Source organism: Lithobates pipiens, unplaced genomic scaffold (genome assembly GCF_037356315.1).
Source record: "Lithobates pipiens isolate NorthernLeopardFrog02 unplaced genomic scaffold, aLitPip1_a1.2 Scaffold_16, whole genome shotgun sequence".
Classification (NCBI taxonomy): Eukaryota; Metazoa; Chordata; class Amphibia; order Anura; family Ranidae; genus Lithobates; species Lithobates pipiens.
In genome coordinates, this window is record NW_027507748.1 from 456,606,461 (window position 1) to 456,630,701 (window position 24,241).

The following is a 24,241-nucleotide window of genomic DNA, read 5'->3' on the forward strand; positions in this document are numbered from 1 at the left end:
TGAAATGAAATGCACAGGACAGAAGGTTGAAGAGTACGATCAGTGCAAAGTATTGGTAGGTGTTAGGTTACCTTTCTGAGTTTTGAGGTTAGGGAAACCCTGCAAAGTGAAGCGCTTTTTTGAAACTGCAGAGGATTCTGAGGTAGGGCTAGTAATTGTGCCATCTAGAAACAAGAAAGACACAGAAGACAAAAGAAATAGACCTGTGTGGGACACATACATGCATACGGCGCAGCAGAGAAGGAAGAATACAAGAAGCACCAGCATGCTTAAGAAGATAGTAGGTCCATATGTATATGCAGTGACATACTGGCACTTTCCACCTAAACTGTCATTTCTCTACTTTTTCTAATTGGTAGGATCTTCAAGGCACAGAACATAAGACTTTCAACTTACCTTTACTTTTCTCAAGGTACTTTGGTAAAGTCATAAGAGTAGATTCAGGACTTATTAAGGGCTCAGTTTTTCTTTCTTCCAGTTTTTTAATCTTTCCTGATTTACTTCTCAGAGGACTGAAATCAAAGATTATAAAGAAACATTTGTCTCAGAACTCAGGTCAAAATATCATCCGTAAAAAACATAACAAGTCTAGTTTATAGGTGATTGACACAATATGCTCAAAGAAGGAGTCTACATAACTATGAACAATTAATTTTCCTGATACACATTTATGGAGAACAATAATTGGCATTTTTGCTAGAAACATTCTTACCATAAGGAACTTTAGTCACAGTAATGAGTTATATGTGTTGGTGTGATATGATGATGTCATTTATCCCCTCCAACCCCATCACCAATCCTCTGTGGCTCTACTAAGCTTCCAAATTCTCCTCCTCTCCCCTCCCGCCAGCTTTGGGTGCTGCAGGGGGAGCCATAGGGAGATTTACCTCCGCAAATAGCTCCTGTAATGGCACCCTTTCTCACAGATCCTCTGGCCCCCCTCCTTGGAGAGTGGCTGGCTTGCTTCCCTTCCTCCCCCTTCTGCCGCTTCAGCTTCTGTAGGGGCAGGAGATTGGTGCAGTGTGGATGGGGGGAATGCTTGGTAAACATACCAGCCCCTTTCTAAATGAACACTGTGAGCAATCCTTCCCTGTCTCAAAAAAGACAGATGCAGGGTCTATTTAAATCACTAATGTGTCACCAGCACAGGTGTTCCATGCATCCCTGTGCAAGCAGTCCGACTGATGTCAACTGGAAAGCCGAGGCTGCATGGACACAGCTGAAGCGCTCGATGTGACATTGGTGTAGTTGTGGGTGGATGTCCCTGAACTCATACCATCTGCATTTGGAGCTCAGATATCAGATTAGGAGCAGCAACTGTGTCCATGCAGCTGCTGTGTCTCAATTGCCATGAATGTGACTGCCTGCACAGGGATGCATGGAACACCTGTGTATCCCTGTTTACGTAATCACGTACCTCACATGTGTTTACACTTTAGTATATGTGGATGAGGCGTTCGTGGAAATTTACGAGGATATTTTAAAGTTATGTTGCGTTTATGTGTGCTAATAAAGATTTTAGTGTATTTTTAGTGAAAACAGTGATTTGATAAACATTTGTCCCGCTATTGGGGTGCCTAAAAATCAACTATGGTTTGTATTGTACATGGGAACAGACTGGCATTGGATGGATTATACTGGAAGAAAGATCGACCTGGGGGGGTGGTACTGGGGACAGACTGACCCTGGGGGGGGGGGGAGGGCTATACTGGGGACAGACTGACCTGGGGGGGGGGACTATACTGGGGGACAGACTGATTTGAGGGGTGATATACTGGGGGACAGACTAATCTGAGGGGCGTTACACTGGGGGACAGACTGACCTGGATGGGGGGGGCGGTTGTACTGAGGGACAGACTGTCCTTGTTTTTTTTGACCATGTCCCTTAAGCCCTGCCCACCATTAAAGCAATTTGATGACACCTACTATGCAGCTTGGTGCCCTACATGCACCATATTACTCTTGTACTTGGTAAGCTCAAAGGTGATCCAAGTCCTTTACAATCCTATCAACAACCATGCCCACTCTTCACTGTGGTGCACTAAGCACACCATATCATTTTTTTTTTCTCCAAGCAATGGGGCCCAGCTTATGATCATGCACACAGACCCACTGATTTCATAAAATGCCCCCAATAGCACACAAATGCACCTGTTTCATGGCACCCTACAATGCAGGGCAACACAGTAGTTTGTTGTCCTGTGCTGCATAAACAATGGACACATCTGATTCTATGTGGACACACTGGAGTATGTTGGCAGCACATTAAAAATTAATATATTTAATGCAAAGCACATTAACTTGTAAAATAATGTGTGTGCTTTAATGTGCTGCACAATTTAATTCCAAATTAGTAATGTTTTACTTTTGCTACAATCTGTCAAAGATGCTGTCAAACGAGGGTGTCGGAAGACTACATGCAGCATAAGATGTAGAAAATGGAATTCAAAAGGTGTTTTTATCAGAATCATATTGTATGCTTGAATGTGACAAGGCCAGGCGTCTACTAGAAAGGTGCTCTGGGAAGCCTTTAGTACTTTTTCAGATGTCACATTCCTATAGCATCCATCTAACATTAGCGTTTCTTGACTCCAAGACATCGATTTAACTGAAAAAGATGCAAATGTTTTCAGCAGTATAAATACCTAGTTACCTGAAAAAGTCTCAACAAATGGGAATGGAGTACCCTAGCTGTGGTAAAAGGCATGTGGACATTAATGATGATGTGTTCCCTGCTCACCTGGTGCTAGACTGAGTTGGTAGGGGAGAACTCTTGGTCTGCTCAACAGACTTGTGCTGGCTGGCTTCTGAAAACACACCAAACGCGCCTTTATATCAGTCAAGTAAAATATTTTGTGTGCAATAAAAGCTACAGAAAAGTAAATACAGTTGAGGCAACATTAAATTAGAGTTTGTAATAAAGAAGAGATTGTAATAAAGAAGAGTTTGTAATAAAATGCAAAAGCAATGTATCTGAGCTATATAAAGCAAACAAGTAGGAAACGACCATAAGCAGAAAAAAGAGGAATTTACCTATGCATGCTTGTAGCTGGCTGGTCAACACCTTTCTAATTTCATTTACCCAGGTAGCTTTTATTTCAGGTGTTGGAGCCTGTCAAAATATTGACATATGATAGAATTATTAGACAGACTCATTTAAATGCATCTTCCAAACAGCGATATCTAAAGTCTCACACACGGCATACGGTAATCCATTAAACCTAGACAAATATAATTTGGGATTTACTAAAACTCAAGAGTACAAAATCTGGTGCAGTTCTGCATAGAAACCAATCAGCTTCCAGGTGATTTTGTCAAAGCCCAATTGAACAAGCTGAAGTTAGAAGTCAATTGGCTACCATGTACAGCACCAGATTTTGCAGTTTTAGTAAATCAACCCCTGTATGCAAAAAAGTAATATACCCAAGTGTACAAACTCCTGTCTTAAAATAAGCACTTACTGTATATTTCCATTTTAAGAATGCAATGTGGTCTCAAAATTAAAACAAAAACTGCCACAATAAGTGCCAACACTAGTCAAACTTTTTTGGGGTTTAGATAAAGCAAGAGGGTTAGAAATGGTCATTTTTTTATATTGTTATCTGTCTCCGTATTAGGAAGAATTCCCTCACCATCTGTTAGGACAGAAAGTCATGAGAAAGTTCTTAAACCAAGACACAGACATTAATTAAAAACACATTTTTAGTAGTGGGGAAAAGTTACAACTTTAATATGCTTTTATTGTGGTCTGTTTCCATGTGATTATTTTATACACAACCGTTTTAGACAAATATTTTTTTATATACAGTATTGCTAAACAATATAACTATGTATCTCTTTAACCAGCGGAATCTGCAGGCTGGAGCCACATTTGCAAACAAAATGCTAGTGATCACTGTGATTGGCTGTCATGGTAGTCCACATGATTGGGGAACATGCAGATTGGTTCCTTTTCTTTAACATGAGACCTGTACCTGTGATTGACAGCTCGGTCTCAGGATTGGAGCATTCACAGATGTGCACAACCTATTCACAGCTGTACTATAGTGTAATGTTCCAACAGCATAGGAAGCAGAGTATGAAAACATTAATTTACAGGCTGCAGACGCCAAGCAGGTAAGCATGATGATTTTAGGAATCTGCTCTATGGCATTAGTGCTGTAGTAGTCCATGCAGTCTTCCTTAACATTACAGGTTAAATAAATCATCATGTTTTTCACAAGGATTGTGTTCAATACCTAAAACGGACTTCTCACTTAAGCTACCCAAATGTTTAAAATGGAATAAGTATTTCATATCCCAATCACTTTACATTAACCTCTGTTTCCTGGTTGTATTATTCTGTATTTACCTTTGCCTAGACACTGAAGGTTCCCCAGTGCATTTTATGGGTCTGATATGGAGCCCAAAGACTGCAAATTTATAGAGTGAAGTCATACTTCTGGATCATGATCACAGGATCAATGAGTGCAGTTCATCTTTATTGTTCATATTGAAGCAAAATAACATTACCTGAACAATGTAAACTTCTTCTCTTAAATTGTAAGAAATTTCAAATTTTTTGTTGTCGCCTTTTACATACTCGGTTATTCCAACATTTGCCATCTAGAAAACAAGAAAGAAAGTTGAATTATTGTTGAATTATTTAGTGTTTAGATAGATTGAAAGATTGATGGATCGAAAGATAGATAGATCGAAAGATAGATAGATTCCAAAACTTTCACAATTTCCAAAGGAAAAATAAAGATGACTTTTGGCATTACAAATAACATTATACCTCAATTTTACTTTTATTTGACTTGTCTGCCATTTAAACAATGTCTTTTTTTGGCAAACTTAAACAAGAGTAGAGAACAAGATAACATTATGATTAAGCTGTCCTACGTGTGAAATTTGTCAACTGTAACCTATCCTGTGTTATTGTTCCATGCTTGAAGAAAAAAGGAGGTTTTATTGGATTATAATCGTGGTGTGCTACCAGTTTTCTTCTCATTTGCAAACTTGAAGATAGAAGAAGAATTCTTTGCAATTCAGTTTGCATAAACATGTTCATTATTTAAAGTTCACAGTTCAAGACAACCTAAAATAAAGAACTTAATTTAATCTATACTGATAGGCTACCATTCTAAAGCATCAGCGTTTTTTTCTGTTCTTTACTACTGTAATGGTAATGGCAAATAGACTGTTTGCTTTGCAAATGCAGTTGCACTCTGCAAGGGTATTTGCTCCAGAGCTTAGTAAATGAGGTAAAGCTTCACTTTGTAAAGAACAACCAATACACCTGCAAAAAAAGAAAAGCTCTGGAGCAAATGCCCATCTCAGAGTGTGACTGCAATTGCAAAGTGCACAGTGTGTTTGCCTTTAGTAAATAATCCCTTTCATGTCCTTATCACTTGTAACCTCATCACATGCATGACTTTAAGACTTCTCTAGAGCCACTTTCATATTCTAGAATTCAATCCTTCACCCTGTTAGATCATCTTTCTACTCTATACTCCAACTGCTCTACACCAGGTGAATACACTGCTTTTTCTGAAGCCACAGTATCTCATTGCCTGCAAGGTCTAATGTTTTCCACACTGTGCCACCTCTCTATTTCTTTTTGCCCGGGGTTTGTAATTCACATCTTTTTATAATTAAATCACTGTGCCACACTAGTATGTTAGCACTTCGAAAATAAAGGATAATAATATTGCTACTATAATAGTCTGAGCACGCAACTTAGGGGAACAATGACTTGGGCTACTTAACAAAATATTTTCCTATGACATACAAGAATTTATTAAAACGGTTGTATACTAAAATAGTTGTTACCCTTTCTAATCATCAATATTAACATGCTAATCTGACATGTTATAGCTTTACATGGTCATAATAGTGCAGAGAAAACAGACTTACATTTAAGGAATGTTTGAAGCTATAAGAGGGGGCCTTCTCATAGCCCTCCCCATTCTCTTCCCTCTTCTTGCAGAACAGCACAGCCTTCTCATGCAGAAACAAGTGTCTTTGCATTGGTTTAAACCTTGCCAGGTCCTTTACTTTGGAATGGCCTTTTTTATGCTCAGTCCAGACACTGAAAGAGCCTTGCATCAAAAGTTTCCCAAGATCATTCAAGTTTCCCTGGAATTATCATTGGGTATGGATGATTATTTACCAAGGAAAACATACATCTGTAACATTTTAAGTTAATATGATTGCAAATCAAGATGGAATAAACTAAAGATGGAAAGAAAAGAATCAATCCTGCCCCACATGCTACTTTATATTTCCTTTCACAGATGATAAAGAAATTAAAAATCAAACTGAACTTAACATTGTTCCAAAAGCTTGAATTGCCAGTATCATTCATTGCTTTGCTTTTCTTTCTCCTCAGCATCAGCCCCAAATCCTAAGGACTGGCTGCAGAAGTATTTCTGCTCTCTGGGCAGGAGCAACTGTGTCTGTACAACGATCCAACATGTCAGCACTACAGTGCACCAACCAGCAAGACTTGCCCTCCTTAGAAAGCCTTACTGATTGGTGCACTATTGTGATCACATGTTGGATTGCTGTACAAGTACAGTAATTGCTTTAGAAAAAAATAATAAATCCAAATATATTTTCATAAAAAGAATGTGCAATTATTCTGGATAAAGAAAAGAGAGGGGGGGGAGTATAGTGGCGCTTGGAGAGAGACAGATGGGTGGGAAACAAAACTATAGGTAAAGGTGGTTATGATAATAAAATCCAGTGGTTAGGGGTGGCTTGGTGACCCTGGAAAAGTTCAGTTCAGACTTGAATGGGTTAGGAACAAGTTCGATGAGTTAAAGATGTATTTAGCACTCTAGGAGGTGCAGCCAGCTGTCAAAGAGGAAGCAGCTCTGTAGAGGTATAATGCGGAGAACATCGGCGCTCACCTGAGTGCGGTATATTAAAACAATCAATGATGAGTTTATTAAGATAACAATTAAAATAAGGATTAACTCACAGGGTAAGGGTTAAAAAGGCTAGTCACAAGGGGGGGCTTGCTGTGTAGTCCTGATCCAGATAGCTGGCGGTGTGGGGTACTGCTGCTGTCTCGCTAGCTGCAGGGGTTTCCAAGGCTGAGAGTCAAGCGGGCAGTCATCTCCCTGTCGACTGTAACATCACTGAATGTGGGACACAGGGCCGACAGACGCGCGTTCGGAGCATGCATGCTCCTTCTTCAGGCTGTGATCAGCTAGCGAGGCAGCAGCAGCACCTCACACCACCGGCTATCTGGATCAGGACTACACAGTGAGCCTCTCCTTTTGACCAGCCTTTTTAACCCTTACCCTGTGAGTTAATTCTTATTTAAATTTTTATCTTTATAAACTCATCATTAATCGTTTATCACGACTGGTTCTGTTGTGTTGTTGCCAGCTACTTGCACTTTTATATGTAGTCTGTATACCTGTGCAATAATCCTTTTGTTTAGATTGTTTAACTCTACCTATGCTTAAAATACTTAAAGCTGCAGTGAAAAGATAAAGGTTCTAAAATTTGTTTAACCAAATCAGTAATTGTAAAAAGTAACCACTTGCCTCATAACCAGTGATGGCTATCTGGTGCATGGAGTCGTTGACAGCCTTGAGTATACCAAGAATAGAAGCCAAAGCTTCCTGCAGATCTTCAGCTCCTTCACAGTTCTTACTGTACTTCAGCATTTCCTGAATGAAAAAAAGGTTTATTTTGGTAATATATGCCAAATCACAGAAATTATTTTAGTGCAATTCAGTCATCAGATTGTAATTTTTGCTGTAATATAGTGTTTAGTACACGTTTTTCCTTTGTCACTGTAAACGAACAAGTCACCTGATCTGAGTATAAGACAGAATATTTTCAGACAAGTATCTTGTGCTGGACTTTTTGCTTAAAAAATCAGTAAGCTTTGCAAAGCCAAAGTATTGGGACAATTTTCTTTTTTATTCCTTTTTTTCTTATTTTTTTCTTCGTTTATTTTTTTTATTTTTTATATACACTTTAAAAAGATTTTTAATATTTCATTTTAGAAATTTCATGTTAAAATTTAATACTTCATTGTGTCCACAAATTAAAAAGTCATAAATCGTTACACTGTTTGTTTCTTACAAATATGAATAATCATACATTACACAAGTGAGGTTTGCTTCAATAACATCTACCTTTAGTAAAAGCTGGTACTTTGTTATCCTCTGTACAGGCTTTAGTAAATAAGAGTCCAGACTAAGCTTGTGATCAAGCTTCCTCTGGCATTCCTGCAATCACAAAATATTTATATTAGGTTGAGCCATGAGTTTAAATCTGATTTACAAGGCTAAAGTACTTAATGGTAACCTGGAAAAAAGCTGCATCTGAGCACTGGCGCCATAGACTCTCCGACCTGGGCTTGTTCTGGCAGTACTTCTCATAGATCTGGAAATCTTCCATCTGCATTGGAGAAAACGGTGTATTATTGATAAAATGAAATATGTTAGTGGTTTACACAATACCATGCTTGTATTCACCATGAAACATCGGTATAATGTCAGCTGTTGATTTCTATCACACTAGAAATGTTCTTTAAAATAAATTATGCCTTTCTCTGTGCTCAAGTAAAACTGAAGCATACGTTATTTTACATCTAATGTTAATTAGTATATACCCCATGGTGTGAACGATGCTAATTTAGACTGATTTGACATAGAAACCATAGATTGCATTGCTGTTGTGATGTATACAACAGGGCATTCAAATTAAATAATTATAGCCTGTAAAGTGTTTTAAACAATGCAGTCCATATTTAGAGAAATATTATAAAACATTTTAAATTTACATGTTGGTCAGTAAAACCAGCACAGGATCCATTGCTTTTGACACTGCAGCATGACTAGGACGTGGCTAGCACTTCCGACACTGCAGCATGACTAGACAGAACTTCCAGGTGGTCCTGTGACCCAGCAATGTAGATTCAATATCATCCCTAAGCTTCCTATGGACAACTGAGCGTGGATAGACATGCCAATTGCCTTCACACATTTGTTTTTGCATAAAGTAGCATACACCTGAATGCTTGGCCCAACCAAGTTTTCCTGGTATGTCTATCTGGGGAATACATGCTGAAACACCTCCAAAGCCTGCCCATCCTGGAAGACGCAATAACAAATTAGAAAGCATATACTAGCCTGTCCGATTGTTATTTCCTCTGGTACCTCGGTTTAATTGTTACATTAAAAGGAAACCATCAAGAGAATAATGGAGGCTACCATTGCTAAACCCGGTTTTTGAGAATGTTTTTTTCATGACTGCCTTGGTAAAGCTTTGGTTTCAATGCTGTCTGGGTTTCTAACCTGGAAAAACAATATAGGGATAAGTAGACCTGACACTTTTTCTCGCTCATTTACAGCATACTTTTTCTGGGTATGTGGCTCAAAAGTACTGAAGTTAGACACGGTTAGGCATCTGGCATATTTAGGAGGAGGCCAATAATGGCAGTCCTCACAGAGCTTTCATCACAGCCATTGTAAAAAAACAACCTAATTTTCTTTCATTTTTCTTTGAGGAAATTAAAGTGTTTACTTTGCTTTGAATGTAGAACTGTTTATTCTTGGGTCACAAATATTTATTTGTGAATAAATTGTGTTTTGCAAGTGTCCATATTAAAGTTGTCAGTCTATCTGCAAGTAAAATGCTTACCCTTTCCAGAAAACATCTTCCTACTAGCTCCGGATAGTCAATGTAGTTTTCCAATTCTCTCAAAAATATCCTAACAAGAAAATGAAAACACAGTACTGGATTAACATTAAAAGGTTCATACATCCTTCTTTTGCTTTAAATGAGTAAATGGTCCAAATAATAATGGCCGAAATCTGGTATTTATTTAGGAAACAAAATCATTTCTGAACAGCTGAAATTCAGAAAATGTTAAAATGCAATGTTTTTCTAAACTTTTATAGTGGAAAACATGCATAGTTCACATGTATTTTAAGTGCAAAAAATTACACAAATTTGGGGTTAATATTTATGTTTGAAATAATTGCTAGTAGTAGCACTTTACATTTTAACATGCTTTCTCTTCCTTATTTTTTGTATTGTATTAAATATAGAGATGTGTACTCTAGCAAACTTCAGGAGCGCTCAGTGCACATATTTTGTCTGTAAACTGTTGAAATATCTGCCACACGGGGATGTGTATTGTATCAAATGAGGTGGACACTTCAGTGACTTAACCTTTTGAGGAGGCTCAGCAAACCACAAAGCAGGAAGCATACCTGCATATGTAACCAGAAAATATGGGTCCTCTTATGTACATATATAATTCTCAACTATACATAAATAGTTTTTCAAACCTTACCATATTCCACATACAGTTTGTCATGGGTCAGGCTTAAAAAACAGTAGTTTTAGCAGTAGAGGGACTCCCATTGACCAGCAGGACTGGTATACAAGCAGGTCACCCTGGCAACTATTGCAGTCTCATCTGAGGTACGGAGTCTAAGTACTAACCGGTGTTCACCAGACCTCCTGATGGCGGAGATGGGTTTAGCTGCATGTTAGTACCAGGTCGCATTTCTCAGGATCATCCCACCAGGAGGTGAGCAAGCCAGGGTCCAGTAGCAGATACAGCAGGTAAGGCTCAAACACAAGCGTAGTCAGTAAACAAGCTAAAGGTCAGTAACAAGCAGTTGCAGCTTGGAATCACGCTGAAACGTAGTTGAGGAACAAGCTAAGGGTCAGTAACGAGTAGTAGTAAAGATATGGCAGCAGGAAAGAAAGTGAGATACTGGCTGGAGAGAGCACAATATTCTGTCAAACAGGAAGTGCAGAGACATAGCTTAAATCAGGAAGTTCATGAGAGGAGCAAAAAGTTCAAGGTTCAGCAGACATCAAGGCACAAGGCAGGGTTGTCTAATAGATCAGACAAAGTACTGTCCAGCATCTCAGGTAGCTCAGCGAGAAAAGTGATTGACAGGCATAGCAGAGGTCCTAGGTTCAAGTCCCGGCCCTGACAATTATTAACTAGTAGCTGATGTATTTTATTTAGCAAACCTCTGAAGACACTATACTTTCCCTTGAACAAAGATGCAGAGAATGTAGAACATGCTTGTGATATATTTCTGATGGCTACTTACAATGTATTAGCTTTCACAATGCAACGTTAGGGAAACATTTAGAAAGTGCAAAATAAAAGGCTGACCTGTTATGAAAGTGGTAGATCTCTTCCATATTGCCAAACAAGACATCCTTCTTATTGTGAAGCATTGGAGAAAGCAGGTGCATTACCAAGGGACTCTCCATTTCAGCAGCATAACCCTTAAGAAAAAACAAAACAAAACACTATTCGTTAATAATGTACTTCAAGAAAAAATTTTCAGAAATGTTGTTTTGTAGATAATGAAATCATTATCCATGTAACGGTTATTTTTATGTGATGGTGTTTGGGACAAAATAAACCTAAAGAGAAGACCATGACTGAAAAAATAGGAGCCTAATAATAAGACAATAGACTCTAACAGCAATGGCTATTTCTTGTTTTAAAGCCAGCCGGTATGTGCATACACCAGGATATCATAGAAGATGGGAAGGATCCAGCAGTTCTTGCATATAATTTCCCTAAGATATGCAAAGCTTCTGCAAAATCTACAATATCCCATTTGCCAAGCTTCTATTAGAGCATATTTGAGGTTGAAGCTTGGCATGGCTGTCGGAAGACTGACAGTATGAAAGCACAAAAACAGCAGTAACTAATCTGCTAGCCACACAACTCTTGCATCTTTACTGCTGCAATGGCTGCAAAGTAGACAACACTTCTGTAGTGTTAATAGGGCAGGCAGAGTGTTGTTACACTCTCCAAGAAAGTGGTTATTCAACATATCTCCCAGCCGAATCAACAGATATTTATTAACATGTTACAGGGAGATATAGAGGGAAAAAAAACACAGCCTATTGATATTTGCAGCCTAAATCCAATTTGAAGTTTTAGAACAGGGTTCTACTTTAGTTTTATTCATTTTGTTAAATTGCAAACAGTTTTTTGCTTTATACCTCAAGAACAGAGAGAAGTTCCTCAACGTAAACTCTTTCTGTCTCAATGAGTTCATTCATGACATGCCTGGAAACAAAATAACCAGATCAGCATCTAGACTAAGGATGACCACAAAGAATTATTATGATACATGCATTCAGGAAAAAAGTAAAATCCCAAGTATAAAATATGAGAGTTTATGTCTTTGTACTCTTAAACTTTCATCTTTAATGCTAAACACTAAACATACAGTATATACAAAATATCCAGTAAAAATATGGATTCATACATATTCACCTAAATGCTTATTCTATATTAACGTCCTCTAATCTCCAACATGGCTGAGATTGGGAGTGCCAGTGCAGTGCTACTACACTAGCAATTGTCAGGTACTGATAGCTGAAAGGGAGGTAAGACCACAGGTAGGACCGCAGCAGTGTGATGGTGCTCATTTATAGACCAATTAGCAAGCTGCATACAAGATGTAACATAGGAAGCTACAGGTTTGCAGACTTAGCAGAGATGCCCCCCTCCTAGCTTTAGAGGGTGAGAGATGTGTGTTTGAGAAGAATAAATATATCAGATGAGAAAGACTTTGGTGGGGTTTTCCCCATTCTACCTCAGTATATGCGCAAGTCATGGCGTGCATAAACCCTGATAAGTGCCCGTGCTTACTTAAGAGCGCTTCCCTACCTATAGATGTCATACTGCCGCTGTCCTCCTCTCCCAAGTCAGCTGTCCATTAAACCCAGTCAACACTGAGGTGTTTCCACCTTCACCCTTTGCAATATACCATCAAAATATTGTGTATGAAATCTGAGCACATATGTAATTTAACTACAATTCTATTATCTATCTAATGCAGACAATTAAGAAACAAAGACATGGCACACATTCTCAACAGCTTTTAACATAAGGCTTCTTTTTTAGTTTCAGATGGAGAAACTATTATATAGAAATGAATATTCTCAAATGCATCATGACTAAAGTTACAATCAGAATAATATGGCTATGCTAGAGCATTAACGATCCAATGAAAACTCAAATAGGTTTAGCCTCGATGAGTAATTGCTATCAATCCATATCATTTTCATCATACTAGAACACACTGTATATTGTACCTTCTTAACACAGCCAGGTTTTCTTCATCTTCCATCACTGAACAACTCCTGACTGGACCATCCACCTCACTCTTCAAAAAAAAAACAACGAAACCATGAAATGCTGAAAATGTAATTTTAGCTGTTTGCAATGTGTTCATACATTGGTGAAACAAAAAGTTTCAATAAAAAAGGGGTATAAGGTTTAAAATGTTGTTTACCTTTGTTCTCCGGTAGTTCATCCTTCTTTGAAGAACATTTTCAGGACTACCTCTGAGCTCTGAAGCCCTTTGGAGGACTGGATGTTGAAACAAAATATTGTTGTTAAGGGAATTGTGATATCTACATATTACCAATAAAGGTTAGTGCAAAGTATGCCATTTTACAGAAGTGTGCCCTTCCTGAACAGGAAAGGTTTGGAGATATAAAAACCATGGTGAAGCATTCAGTATGTGCAAAAGAGAAGTATGGATGGTAAGACAGAGGGTGGTAAGTGCAGGGGAGGAGAGTGAAGGGTATTATGGCGAGCAATGTGGATACCTTCACCCATAACCCCATAGTAACATGGAGATTGTAAAATTCATGTGTCCATAGGATTTCTGATATATCCTCAAGGAAGGGCCTCAAGAGTAGGCCCTCTGGCTCCCATTTTAACCGTGGTCTTATAAATGATTGGTGTTGGGGACTCTTCCTTATTCATGCTCTGAATCAGGTAAACCCTGTTGCTCTAAATACGAAACCACTTTCAATGAAGAAAACGACGACGCTGGTGCAATTTATATATCCACAATACCAAAAATGACCTTTGATGTATCAGTAAGTATACTGAAATATTTAATGAGATTGGTGTTTCTTTACCTGGAGAGGAATTGGGGGACTTGACAAAGGCTTCTGGTCTAGGTGCTACAGGCTGCACAGGCCGTGTCTGTTTAGCAGCTAGTTTTCTAAGGCTTCCTTTCCGCTTCTCAAACATTTCTTGTGTACTTTGCTGCTTCTGGAACACTTTATTGACATGTTCCTGTGGTGCAAAATTAAATTACTGATCCTGAATTTTGGGAGCAACAAACAGAATCTGCTAAAATCCATAATTTTGTTTGCTATCTACCTGTAACTCTGCTGTGAGAATTGCTTCATACTGTGCCAAAACTGTAGGCAAGTCCTTTATGATGTTTTCAGAGCAACTTTCAAGGAACCGTTCTATCTCTTGCAGTGCTGATTCTGCCCCATCCTGGGACTGGAACTTATCCACTGGTTGAGAAGCCAGTAGGTAAATACCTTCATCACACCATTCCATGGTCTAAGAGAAAGAAATGCAGATGGTTAGAAATAACACAGGATATTGTTTTATACCAGTGGTCTCCAAACTGCAGCCCTTTGCCTTTATAGTATCTGGTCATTGGGGTACTATTCCTCCCACTGATATGAAGCACTGTTCCTACCACTAACACCAATAGCAGGGCACTATTCATTCTACTGATACCAATGATGGGGCACTATTCCCCCCAGTAATACCAATGCTGGGGCACTATCCCCCCCCCCCTCTCCAGGAATACAATGATGGGGCATGATTCCTTCCAGAAAAAACAATGACAGGGCCCTATTCCTCACAGAAAATACCAATGTTGTGGCGCTATTGCTCCCAGGAATACTAATGATGGGGACACAATCCCCCCCACCCCCCAGAATGCAAATGATGGGCACTATTCCTCCCAGGAATTCCAATGATGGGGCACTATTCTCCCAGAAAAGCCAATGTGGTGGTGCTATTGCTCCCAGGAATCCCAATGATGGGGCGCTATTCCTCTCAGGAATACCAATGATGGGGCAGTATTCCTCTCAGGAATACCAATGATGGGGCGCTATTCCTCTCAGGAATACCAATGATGGGGCGCTATTCCTCTCAGGAATACCAATGATGGGGCGCTATTCCTCTCAGGAATACCAATGATGGGGCGCTATTCCTCTCAGGAATACCAATGATGGGGCGCTATTCCTCTCAGGAATACCAATGATGGGGCGCTATTCCTCTCAGGAATACCAATGATGGGGCGCTATTCCTCTCAGGAATACCAATGATGGGGCGCTATTCCTCTCAGGAATACCAATGATGGGGCACTATTCCTCTCAGGAATACCAATGATGGGGCGCTATCTCCCCCCCAGAATGCCAATGACGGGGCACTATTTTCCCCAGGAATACCAATGATGGGGCACTATTCCTCCCAGAAATACCAATGCTGGAGCACTATCCCCCCTGGAATTCTAATGATGGGGCACTATTCCCCATGGGAATACCCACGATGGGTTACTATTCCTCCCGGGTATACCAATGATGGGGCACTATTCGTGCCGGGTATACCAATGATGGGGCACTATTCGTGCCGGGTATACCAATGATGGGGCACTATTCGTGCCGGGTATACCAATGATGGGGCACTATTCGTGCCGGGTATACCAATGATGGGGCACTATTCGTGCCGGGTATACCAATGATGGGGCACTATTCGTGCCGGGTATACCAATGATGGGGCACTATTCATGCCGGGTATACCAATGATGGGGCACTAGTCCTCCCGGGTATACCAATGATGGGGCACTATTCATGCCGGGTATACCAATGATGGGGCACTAGTCCTCCCGGGTATACCAATGATGGGGCACTAGTCCTCCCGGGTATACCAATGATGGGGCACTAGTCCTCCCGGGTATACCAATGATGGGGCACTAGTCCTCCCGGGTATACCAATGATGGGGCACTAGTCCTCCCGGGTATACCAATGATGGGGCACTATTCGTGCCGGGTATACCAATGATGGGGCACTAATCCTCCCAGGTATACCAATGATGGGGCACTAGTCCTCCCGGGTATACCAATGATGGGGCACTATTCCTCCCAGGAATATCAATAATGGGGCACTATTTCTGCTAGGAATAGCAATGATGGGGCACTATTCCTCTTAGAAATACCAATGATGGGGCACTAATCCCTCCCCCAGGAATACCAATGATGGGGCACCATTTGCTCCTCCTACTGACCATAGGTGCTTTGTAACCGACCACCAACCCTGAGGTAATGTTTATTCTTACTGATGCTGGGTATGGGACATTGTTTACCATCACTAACCACAATACGGCCCCCTAAAGTCTAAAGAACAGTAAACTGGCACTTTGTTTGAAAAGTTTGGAGACCCCTGCTTTATACCTTCCTAAGTACTTGCTGTATTATTATGCTGCATCTGCAGTATATGGCAAAAACACACTGGTGAGGCAAACTGCTATCCTAATTGTGTAGATAACATCAACCTGACGAGGTTTCATAAGCTCAGTGCATATGTTATGTTCAAGCATTTCTAAAACTGAATCGCAGCCTTACCTTATTCTGATTTCACTACACACTGTGAGCTTCTAACAGTGTGCATTAGAAGCTGCAGCAAGACAGAAAGAGCGCAACTCCTTTCCTGGCTAAAGGATGCCCAGCATCATGTAGTTCTTTCCTCCCCACTTCTTGCAGTCATGGAAACTTAGCATCACATGTGGGTGTTAACTATGCCCACACTTTGCCAGACTAATATATACTCTTCAAGGCACGTTGCTATTCATAACACCTCCCAAGAACCAGACTACTACATGCATCAGAGCACAATTGAGGAGTACCATGGCTGGATTTAGGGGGGTACTGGGGTGGGCTATGCCCCCAAGGCCAGTGACATTGGCACAGAGGAGAGAGCCAAGGGGAGGTAAGGGCTGTGCAGTGCCCTCCTCCCTTCTGTTATAACAGTGATCCTCCAAAAACAAGTCACAGGATTGCAGTTATATCAGACAGTACACAGTTTACTGTCCCTACACATATTTCCTTGCTGGGAAATGCCGGTAGCCCTTTGAGGACATGGGGGGTGGATAATCAAACCATCTGTGTACAGACTGATCTAGTGATCCTGTAACATTGCTGTTATGACAACAGGCGGGAGAACACAGCACAGCGCGCTCTCTCTCTCTCTCACTGTAGTGAGTGCTCACCTGTAAGAGTGGCGGGGGTGTAACTTACAGGTGGTTTGGTAGAGGAGGAGGGGGGATGGAGGGCTATTTATAATAGAAAATGTCATTTCGGGAGGGTTCGTTCTAGGAGGTATGGGAAGGATATATGCTAGGAGGGGGGGAATTTGTGCTAAGAGGGAAATTGGGAGTGTTGATTTGAACCCCTGTAACCAGCCCCACTGACCCTTGTCCTCTGCACTGCTGACCCTTGCCCTCCATCTTGCTGACCCATTCTCCATCTGACCCCATCATTAGTCCTGCTGACCCCTGTCCACTGCCCTTGGGACTCCTCCTCTTTGCCATACTGACCCCTGTACACTGCCCTGCAGATCATTATCCTCTGCCCTGCTGATCCCTGTTATCTTCTTTTGTGACCACTGTCCTCTGTCCTGCTGACTCCTGTATATTGCCCAACTTAACCCTATCTTCTGCCCTGATAACTCCTGCTCTCCACCCAGCTAATCCTTGTCAACTGCTCTGTTGACCCCTGTCCTCTGCTCTACTGACTTCCAGTACGCTGCCCTACTGACTCTTGTACATTCCCCCGCTGACCTCTCGTACTCCGCCCTGTCGCCCCACTGTACACTGCCCCGCTGACTCCCTGTCTTCTGCCCCGATATTCCACTGTACAATACCATACAAAGTAATGCCCTCTGTACACTGTACTGGCCTACTGCGTCCTATACACTGCCCTGCTGAATTTGCATCCTCTGCTCCCCTGACATTTTTTAACTGTACCCCCACATCAGACATGCTAGATCCGTCCCTGAGGAGTACTGAGGCAAGGTGCAGTGATGTTTTCAGGAAGCCAGGTTGAGCAACCTTCTGGCCTCTGCCACCATGATCGGCCTGCGTTGCGTAGCGAAGCACAGAGGCCCAGTCATGACATCAGTGGGTCTAAAATAAGGTATGTAATAACAACAGATTTTAAGATAAGTACCGTAATTTGCCACATTTTTATCTACATGCAGATAGACTTGCTGTTCTGTTGTGTGTTCTAGCAATACAAACTTGTAGAACATTAAGACACAGAGGAAAAAGGTGAAAGGCCTTAAAACAGACACGCACAAGATAACGCTATTTACACTAACGCGCACTTCTAGTATAGGAACATATTTTTACAATAACAATAGATTGTCACTAACCTTCTCTAGACGTCGATGTAGTTCTAAAGACTTGTGAAGGTATTCCCTTCTCTGCAGGATGTGACTGCTGATGCTACCACACAAGTGATGAAGTTCATTGCATTTTGGAAGGATAGAGTCCACTGCATAGTGATTGCTTAGAATGAGATGGTCACCTTCTCTTGCTAAGGCTTGTGCAGACTGTATCTCTTCCTAGACAAAAGCACACTGGTTTTCAGAAGGAAATAAAATATGAAATATTTTGTGTTTAAAAATAGGTCCATGTGGAGTGGAGTTTTTTTTTTCCAGTGGATAGCATTAAAATGCCCTATAATATCATGGAGAACTAAAAACATACCAAGCCCAAACCAAAATGAGAAACCATCCTCACCTGGGACTTTTCCTCAAAACTGCAGAGATCCTTCAGGATGTGTTCTACATGTGAGCAGCTGTTCCCCACATCTCTGTATGTTGTTGCCCTCTCAGAGATACTATCCAGAGCAGCCTTAATCTAAATGGAAAAATATGTGTTTCAAAACATACATGCTATGCCATTTACTTTTCCAAAAAATTTTAATTTATGGTAAAAAAAATGCATAAAGTAACCTATATTTAAGACCTTATTTTTTCAAATTAAATTAGAATTTAATAACTAGCCAATATAATTGGCTTTATTCTTGCAGTAACATTTTGTAAAGTATTAACCATTTGTATCAGCAAAATTAATACAGGTGAACACTTTTTAATGGCCGACTACATTTTAGGTGCAAACCCTCTATAGTATTTAATCCTCGTAATTGCATATCAAATAGGCACAAGTGTTGTGATCCCAAGCAATAAATGTATTGTAGTATCACTTTTTAAGCTATGTTTTAGAAATAACAAAATTACTTTTAAATAAGAAAACTGGAACACCTATGTTTTCTTTTCAAAGATAGGCCCTTATCACAGGGTTTTGGAACTAAGAACGCAAAGTCTCAAGCACTTATCAAAAAAGGAACCCAAATTCTGTTCGCTATAAAGGTGTTGAAAATTAAAAATAAAAACACACCTCTCGAAATTTCAGCTCAAAATAACGAAGTTGCAGACACTGTTCAAGCTTTAGTTGGTGTTTAGACCAAAATTCATCAAAAGCTGTTTCTGTTTCATTAAGTTGTATAATGAGCCTGCAAGAAAATAAAAGTGATTAATTGACTTCATATTACAGAGGTACAGGCATTAGGTTTTCAATACTGTGAACAAGGAAAATGAGAACTGGTTTGTCTCTCTGGAGTCACGCTTCTACCCATTTCTGGGACCTGTACACCTACTCACAACTTTCTTTTGAAAAACCATAAACCTGGACATGCAAGACTACAAAATATGTGTAGCCTGGTGCTTGCCTAGAGACAGAAAGCAATTAACCACCTCAATACAGTGCACTTACACCCTCTTCCTGCCCAGACCAATTTTCAGCTTTCAGCACTCTCACACTTTGAATGACAATTACTCAGTCATGCAACACTGTACCCCTAAGAAATTTGCATCCTTTTTTTCACACAAATAGAACTTTCTTTCGGTGGCAATTAATCACTAGTGGGTTTTTTTATTTTTTGTGCTATAAATAAAAAAAAGACCGTAAATGTTGTGAAAAAAATGCCCTTTTATTTGTTTCTGTCATAAAGGTTTGCTAATTAGTGATACTTCTTCATACATTTTGGCCAAAATTTATACTGCTATATATTTTTTTTAAAAATAACCCAAAATGAGTGTATATTATTTGGTCTTTGTGAAAGTTATAGAGTCTACAAACTATGGGGCCAATCACTGAAAATTGATCACATCTGATCGGGCCTTCGGTACATCAGGTGTATCTCATTTCTTGAGACACTAACAAGTCAGGAAAGTACAAATACCCCCAAATGACCCCTTTTTAGACAGTAGACATTTCATGGTATTAAGCAAGTAGCATGGTGAGTTTTTTTAAGTAGTAATTTTTTCCCCACAATTCTTTTCAAAATGAAGATTTTTATTTATTTATTTTTTTACAAAATTGTCATATTATCAGGTTATTTCTCACACACAACATACAACAAATTACACCCCCAAATACATTCTGCTACTCTTCCAGAGTATGCAAATACCACATGTGTGAGACTTTTACACAGGCTTGCCACATACAGAGGACCAATATTGAAGTAGCACCTTCAGGCGTTCTACAAGCATAAATGACACATCTCACTTCTCAACCACCTATTACACTTTTGAAGGCCCTGGAGGACCAGGACAATGGAATTGCCCACAAAATGACCCAATTTTGGAAAGCAAACACCCCAACGTATAATCCATGAGGCATAATGATTCTTTTGAACATTTCATTTTTTTCCAGAAGTTTTTGGAAAATGTGTAAAAAAAATTAAAAACGCTTTTTTTTTTACACAAAGTTGTCAATTTATAAGATATTTCTAACACATGGCATGTATATAGCAAAAATTACACGCCAAAATACATTCTTCTACTCTTCCCAAGTATGGCGATACCACATGTGAGACTTTACACACACAGCGTGGCCACATACATTGAATTAGTACCTTCAGGCATTCTAGGAGCATAAATTACACATCTCATTTCATTCCTACCCATCACACTTTTGAAGGTCCTTGAGCACCAGGACAATCGAATTACCCACAAAATGAAACCATATTGGAAAGCAAACACCCCAACGTATATTCTATTCAGCGTGGGCTGGAGACAGGTACTCGGTTACTCCGACGGGCTGGAGACAGGTACTCGGTTACTCCGACGGGCTGGAGACAGGTACTCGGTTACTCCGACGGGCTGGAGACAGGTACTCGGTTACTCCGACGGGCTGGAGACAGGTACTCGGTTACTCCGACGGGCTGGAGACAGGTACTCGGTTACTCCGACGGGCTGGAGACAGGTACTCGGTTACTCCGACGGGCTGGAGACAGGTACTCGGTTACTCCGACGGGCTGGAGACAGGTACTCGGTTACTCCGATGGGCTGGAGACAGGTACTCGGTTACTCCGACGGGCTGGAGACAGGTACTCGGTTACTCCGACGGGCTGGAGACAGGTACTCAGGTACTCCGACGGCCTGGTGACAGGTACTCAGGTACTCCGATGGCCTGGTGACAGGTACTCAGGTACTCCGATGGCCTGGTGACAGGTACTCTGATGGCCTGGTGACAGGTACTCTGATGGCCTGGTGACAGGTACTCTGATGGCCTGGTGACAGGTACTCTGATGGCCTGGTGACAGGTACTCTGATGGCCTGGTGACAGGTACTCTGATGGCCTGGTAACAGGTAATCCGACGGCCTGGTGACAGGTACTCTGATGGCCTGGTGACAGGTACTCTGATGGCCTGGTGACAGGTACTCTGATGGCCTGGTGACAGGTACTCTGATGGCCTGGTGACAGGTACTCTGATGGCCTGGTGACAGGTACTCATGTACTTGGGTACTCATATGGACTGTTACAGGTACTCATATGGACTATGACAGATACTCAGGTACTCATATGGACTGTGACAGGCGCTCAGATGAACTGTGACAGGTACTCACGTACTCAAAGGAACTGTGATAGGTACTCAGATGGACTGTGACAGGTACTTTGATGGGTGGTGACAGGTCCCCTTTATTGGGGGGGGGGGGGGGGTGGAATTAGTGTGATTGGTGTACACGGAAGTGGTAACGAGATGTTACCGCAATCTCCTCACACAAGATCGGTGTGTGAGAAGGAGTACCCGGTAACATCTCATTACCGCTCTATGTTTACATTTAGTGATTGGCTGTGAAAGGATCACAGCCGTTCATGTGGTAAACAGCCGCCAGCCAATGGCTGTTTACCAGCGTCGGTGACAGGCAGGATTCTCGGGAACACGCTGCCACCGTCGTTCACGTGCAGTGTGCTTGTGATCGCACGCATGAGCTGTGCAAAGTGGGGCGGTACCATCTGTGATCGCCCGTGACTTCATTACGGCCGATCACGTGGTAAACAGCCATGCCCAATGGCTGTTCACCCCCCTCGGTGGCGAGCGGTGTCTCCGTGACACACCGCCACTTAAGGAACAGGGATGCACGCACATGATCGCGCGCATTCCCTGTTTAAATGGACGGGCATCATATGACGCCCGGCCAGAATGAGAGCTGCGCCACCTGGTTGTTATATGACGGCTGGCAAGCGGTTAAGGACGCTGTGCTGCAGTGCTTTCTCTGTCTCCCAATGGACTTTAGTTGATTAACATCACCTCTCCTCCATCCATCAGGGGGCGCTGACAAGCAGAAAGAGCTCAAGAGGCTTGATGGTTGGCAGCATTGAATCGTGGAAAATGAAGGGAAGGAAACTATGGACTATGGATGACAATTCCCAATGCAAGCCAGGTATAGAGAGAGCTGTATTTTTTACAGGCTGAATAGCAAGGGATTTTCCTCTTTGCTGCAAGGCGACCAAGAAGTGCACATCAACCTGCTACAAGCCTGCAGTTATGTGCTGAGGACTGGAGTCGTTCTAGGCAAATCTAGAAGTGGACTGATATCTGGACAGCAAGAGCCCTGTTGCTGTATAACTGGGACTGGTGAGAGGACACTGCTGCCATTAAAGGATAAGTTCAACTTTTGACAAAAAATAATAAATGCACTTTTTCTGAAGATAAAAAAATGAGCATTTATTATTTTTTATTACAGGAGCCTGTAAAACATTGCACCAGCAATCAGCAGATCACTAATGCCATGCAGATCTCCTGCAGATCTGTCAGTGTATCGGCTTCATTATGACAGGAAGACTCAATGAACTACCACGGTGCTTACAGCGTTGTGGTAGTCCATTGCAAAACTTCAAGGCAACAGGTGAAAAGGATGCCGCACCTTGTAGTTTTCCATTCACAGAACACTATGAATGAGTGATGTTATGGGGCAGGCGGAGCCCCACATAGCCGTGTTTTTCTAAAATTTTGATAGCTAGCGGGGGTAGGACGATGCCCCTTGCTTTTTTCAAGTACTTGCCGATCCTGATTACCAATACTTTTTTTTATGTCATGTGACACCAATATGCAGCACAGATGGGCTCTGATGAGGCATGGACTGTGTAGTAGTGTAGTTTTTTATTTTTATTATTTTATTTTTTTTACAATTTATTTTATTTTTTTACAATGCCTTCTCTTTTGGAGAAGGGGGGTAGTAGACCGTGTCAGTGTTTATTTTTTTCAATTTAACTTTTAAATTATTCATTACAATTCTTTATTTATTATTATTATTTTTTATCAGCCCCATTTGGGGGGGGGGGGGGCTTTGGTGAGATATCAGTGGTCTAAACAGACCCTTGACATCTCCCCTTTGAGACAGGGAAAGGGACTAAGGATAGAGATACCCAAGTTCCTTTCTCTGCAGCCTCAGCTGCACTAAAGATGAATGGACAGGAGACAGAGGCACCGTTTGCGATGCTGAGTTATGAATGGACAGTCAGTGATCATATCTCACATGGCAGCAAATTTTAATTATGTAATACCAGTTGAATCTCAGCAAGTTGAGTAGGGACCAGCCGATATGCGATCCATCTATGGGCAGTCTGGTTGTACTGATGTCGCTTGATCAGCTTCAGTACAATTGACCTGTCGGATATTTTGCATGTGATCGCTGCCAGAGGCTATAGCTACTAGCAGTAATCATTGTGTTCTGTTGGCATGGAAGGCTCCCTGCTGGCATAATACAATAGTACTGCAGGAGAGATTCTCCATCTACACTGACTGTGTTGATTGGGGCATCAAGCAATTTTCTTTCCTTCCACCATGGTGAAAGAAGATTGTATAATCTGTGGCTTGTCTTACATAGTGTATTATGGTAGCCATGAGCCCATATGGACTTGGACATCATAATATTGCATGGTGCTTTTCAAACCCCTGCATAGACTGTGAAGCACTGCTCTCTAAATAGAAAGAGGCTGAAGTGCAACTATAAGAAATCAGACAACCTAAAACATTTTTACAAATTAAAACTGCCGAAGCT

At 41.1% G+C, this 24,241-nt stretch overlaps 1 protein-coding gene across 11 annotated transcripts in view; it reads right to left on the reverse strand.

Annotated features, from left to right (window-relative positions):
• MCF2L (MCF.2 cell line derived transforming sequence like) overlaps positions 1-24,241 on the reverse strand; it is a 363,789-nt gene that overhangs the window by 17,999 nt on the left and 321,549 nt on the right. For 8 of the 11 annotated variants that reach the window (XM_077482862.1, XM_077482863.1, XM_077482868.1 and 5 more), the window contains 19 exons: positions 19,290-19,404; positions 18,630-18,749; positions 18,260-18,451; positions 14,186-14,377; positions 13,939-14,098; positions 13,302-13,378; positions 13,102-13,172; positions 12,001-12,067; positions 11,153-11,268; positions 9,652-9,721; positions 8,314-8,406; positions 8,142-8,234; positions 7,542-7,667; positions 5,899-6,120; positions 4,513-4,605; positions 3,034-3,112; positions 2,741-2,807; positions 397-512; positions 72-164 (listed from right to left, as the gene is read on the reverse strand). In XM_077482862.1, the coding sequence (XP_077338988.1) occupies positions 72-164; positions 397-512; positions 2,741-2,807; positions 3,034-3,112; positions 4,513-4,605; positions 5,899-6,120; positions 7,542-7,667; positions 8,142-8,234; positions 8,314-8,406; positions 9,652-9,721; positions 11,153-11,268; positions 12,001-12,067; positions 13,102-13,172; positions 13,302-13,378; positions 13,939-14,098; positions 14,186-14,377; positions 18,260-18,451; positions 18,630-18,749; positions 19,290-19,404 (2,162 nt within the window). The remainder of the gene's footprint in view (positions 1-71; positions 165-396; positions 513-2,740; positions 2,808-3,033; positions 3,113-4,512; positions 4,606-5,898; positions 6,121-7,541; positions 7,668-8,141; positions 8,235-8,313; positions 8,407-9,651; positions 9,722-11,152; positions 11,269-12,000; positions 12,068-13,101; positions 13,173-13,301; positions 13,379-13,938; positions 14,099-14,185; positions 14,378-18,259; positions 18,452-18,629; positions 18,750-19,289; positions 19,405-24,241) is intronic. The other 3 variants (XM_077482869.1, XM_077482867.1, XM_077482873.1) reach the window with 1 other exon arrangement.